Below are 2,965 nucleotides of genomic sequence, written 5' to 3' on the forward strand. Positions count from 1 at the left end.
GACCCAGGTTTGATCCTAAGGCCACAGAAAGAAGCTGTCCCACCGTCAATCGCACGGATGCACTCTGACATACTTATGCAGTTTGCTATCGTAACAAAGCACGTGAACATACTGTGCTGATGAAATGCTGATGACATGTTCTCGGGAAGAGAGTAACAGTATACGGTCATGTTCGTCTTCACCTCTTTTCTATTATTAAAACAATTTTTAATTTTAAATACATTTTGATATTCTTCCCCTTCCCCAACTCCTTCCAGATCCTCAGCCCCTTCCTCCACACCCAACCTTAAATTATCAACAGCCCGATACAACAAAATTCTCCCAGAACTCCTCCTCCCAACCCCCCCACCAAACTATAACTAAATAAAAGTGCATGTGCTTGTGTGCACACACATTCAAGTGCACACACACACCCCAACACCTCCTGTGGAGTCCACTGTATGTTGATCAACTACACCTGAGCATGAGGCCTGTCCTGGAGTGGGTGACGCACCCAGCATCACTTGATTGGAGGAAACTTACTCTCCCTTTCCCAGCAGGTATAAATGATAATTCAGTTGTTAACCTTTACTCTACTGACTAGGTTTCATTCATTCATTCACTCACTCATTTTTTTTTAAAAAGAATATAACAAAATAAAATATAAGACAAACCAGAAACTACCCCCATTGAAGTTGGACAAGAAGGAAAAGAGACCAACTCATTCGCACTCAGGAACCCCATAAAAGCACCAAGCTGGAAGCCATAATATAAGCATACAGGCCCTGTGCATGTTGCTTCAGTCTCTGTGAGTTCAGGACCTTTGCTCACATGGATTTAAAGGACCTTGTTATCTTGGTGCCTTTCATCCTTCTGGTTCTTATATTCTTTCTGCCTCCTCTTCCATAGGGGTCCCTAAGCTCTGAGTGGAAGGATTTGCTGTAGACAACCCATTTAGGGCTGAATGTTCAAGGTCTCTCACCCTCTATGTGAAGTCTGGCTGTGGGCCTTGATTTCTATCTTTAACAAGAGATAAAGGTAGCCAGGTGGTGGGTCATGCTTAGAATTCCAGCATGCAGGAGGCTGAGACAGGTGGACTGACATGAGTTTGAGGCCAGCTTAGGATACTCAATGGCCAGCTGGTGCCACAGTGTAAGACACTGTCAGTAAAGAACTACAAGGAGGTGGAGGCTCTAGTTCAGTAGTACAACACTTTCCTAACATGGCAAGCCCTTGATTCATTCTCCAGCACATTAAAAACAAAACACCCTGTTCTGTATTTATTACATGCATCTGTGTATTTATTTACATATTTATTTATGTGCATAGCTATTTTTTTTTTTGGTTCTTTTTTTCGGAGCTGGGGACCGAACCCAGGGCCTTGCGCTTCCTAGGCAAGCGCTCTACCACTGAGCTAAATCCCCAACCCCGTGCATAGCTATTTTTTCTGCATTTATGTCTGTGCACCGTGTGTGTGTGTGTGTGTGTGTGTGTGTGTGTGTGTGTGTGTATGCACACCAGGTGCCAAGAGAGGCCAGAAGTGGGTGTGAGGATATCTTAGGACTGGAGTTACAGACAGTTGTTAGCTGCCATGTAGGTGCTGAGAATTGAACCTAGGACCTCTATAAGAGCAGAAAGGGCTGGCTGGTTGAGCCATCTCTCCAGGCCCATGTACCTGGTTCTTACTGAAAAAGAAAACAACCTTATGTGGAAGCCTTAGTTTAATAAATGGCTTCCATCACCACTAAAGCTGTGAGATTGGCTGGGCTAAGTAGTATCGTGCTTGCTCACAGCGCAAGAGTTTAACACCTAGCATTTAAAAAAAAAAATCAGTCAAATGCCCACTGAATCCTGAAGTAGTGGCCCTCAGCTGTAAGCCTGGTAATCAGGAAGAAGTGGAGGCCGGAGGATTTGAAGTTTAAGATCATCCTGGATTACACATGGTGCTACAAGGCAGCTGGGGATGGGGGAGGGGGGCGTGTAGTTCTGTGGGAAGGTGCTACTTACCTATATAAGGTCCTAGGTCTCAGTTCTAGCACCGAGAAAAGTCTACTATCTATTCAAACATACACTTTACAAAACACATCTTAAGATGTCACTGTAATGTTCCTGATTTTACCAACCAGGGTATTCAAGTTGGTTGCCCAATGCCTTCAAACTACCTGGATTCTAATAATGTGGGTTTTACTATTTGGATGGTTGGGGAGAGCCATCGAACCTTTTGAGGATCCGATGAAAACCTATAATTGTGTTCCCCCAATAGGCGAACGTTGCCCACTATTTTTGAAATTTCATAAACTTTGGTCCCCTCAGTCAATCACGAGAAGCCTATTTCCTGTTACCAAACGAAACATATATTCCACTTCCGGAGCCCCGCGGCCTCAAACAAAAATCAAAACCAATTTCAATTCAAAGCATCAAACCAACCAACCAACCCAGCTCGAAAATGAGCATCCCTGGACCGAGGCTGGAGCCGCGCGATGGTGTCTGAGGATCATTCAAGTCGGAAAGCAAAGCTGTCAAACCACAATGCTCACGCATCCTGTCCCTCGGGGACGACGACCACTTACGAGACACTGTCATGGCTGTAACCGATTTTGGCGTTGTAAGCCCCGTTATCCAGAACTAAGGTCGTCATCTCGGGACCCACCACACCGCAGCGGGGCCGCTTTTCCACTGTTTGGATCTCCTCTGCACAGGCTTCTTCCGGTACTCTATGGTTTATGGGGGCGTGGCCTACCGAAAGCTTCCGGTTACCCTGACAACGGAGTACGCCGGAAGTCAAGCAGCGGAGCCGCTTTTCTAGTCCTTGTATCCAAATTTTCAAACGCATCGTTTTTCGGTGGCAGTGACATTCCATAGTAGAAACTGCTAAGTACTTTTTCTCTCTTATTTTTCTTTATTGCGCTCATTGGCTAATGAAAGCTTTTTGTGATTGTGTATCCGATTAGAGTTGTTAAGACGCTGCTCCTAGCCTTGAAGAATT

The 2,965-nt window shown here is 45.2% G+C and overlaps 1 protein-coding gene across 5 annotated transcripts in view; it reads right to left on the reverse strand.

Annotated features, from left to right (window-relative positions):
* Positions 1–2,674, reverse strand: part of Actr6 (actin related protein 6) — a 20,790-nt gene extending 18,116 nt beyond the window's left edge. For 2 of the 5 annotated variants that reach the window (XM_087557129.1, XM_087557130.1), the window contains exon 1: positions 2,550–2,674. Coding sequence is in view for 2 of the 5 variants with exons in the window: in XM_087557127.1 (XP_087413253.1) it covers positions 2,411–2,562 (152 nt within the window). In the remaining 3 variants the exon portion in view is untranslated. Of the gene's footprint in view, positions 1–2,410 lie in introns of all 5 variants that reach the window. The other 3 variants (NM_001108081.1, XM_087557128.1, XM_087557127.1) reach the window with 3 other exon arrangements.
* Positions 2,675–2,965: the final 291 nt, after the last annotated feature.

The sequence above is a fragment of the Rattus norvegicus genome, chromosome 7, assembly GCF_021556685.1.
Source record: "Rattus norvegicus strain SHRSP/BbbUtx chromosome 7, alternate assembly SHRSP_T2T, whole genome shotgun sequence".
Classification (NCBI taxonomy): Eukaryota; Metazoa; Chordata; class Mammalia; order Rodentia; family Muridae; genus Rattus; species Rattus norvegicus.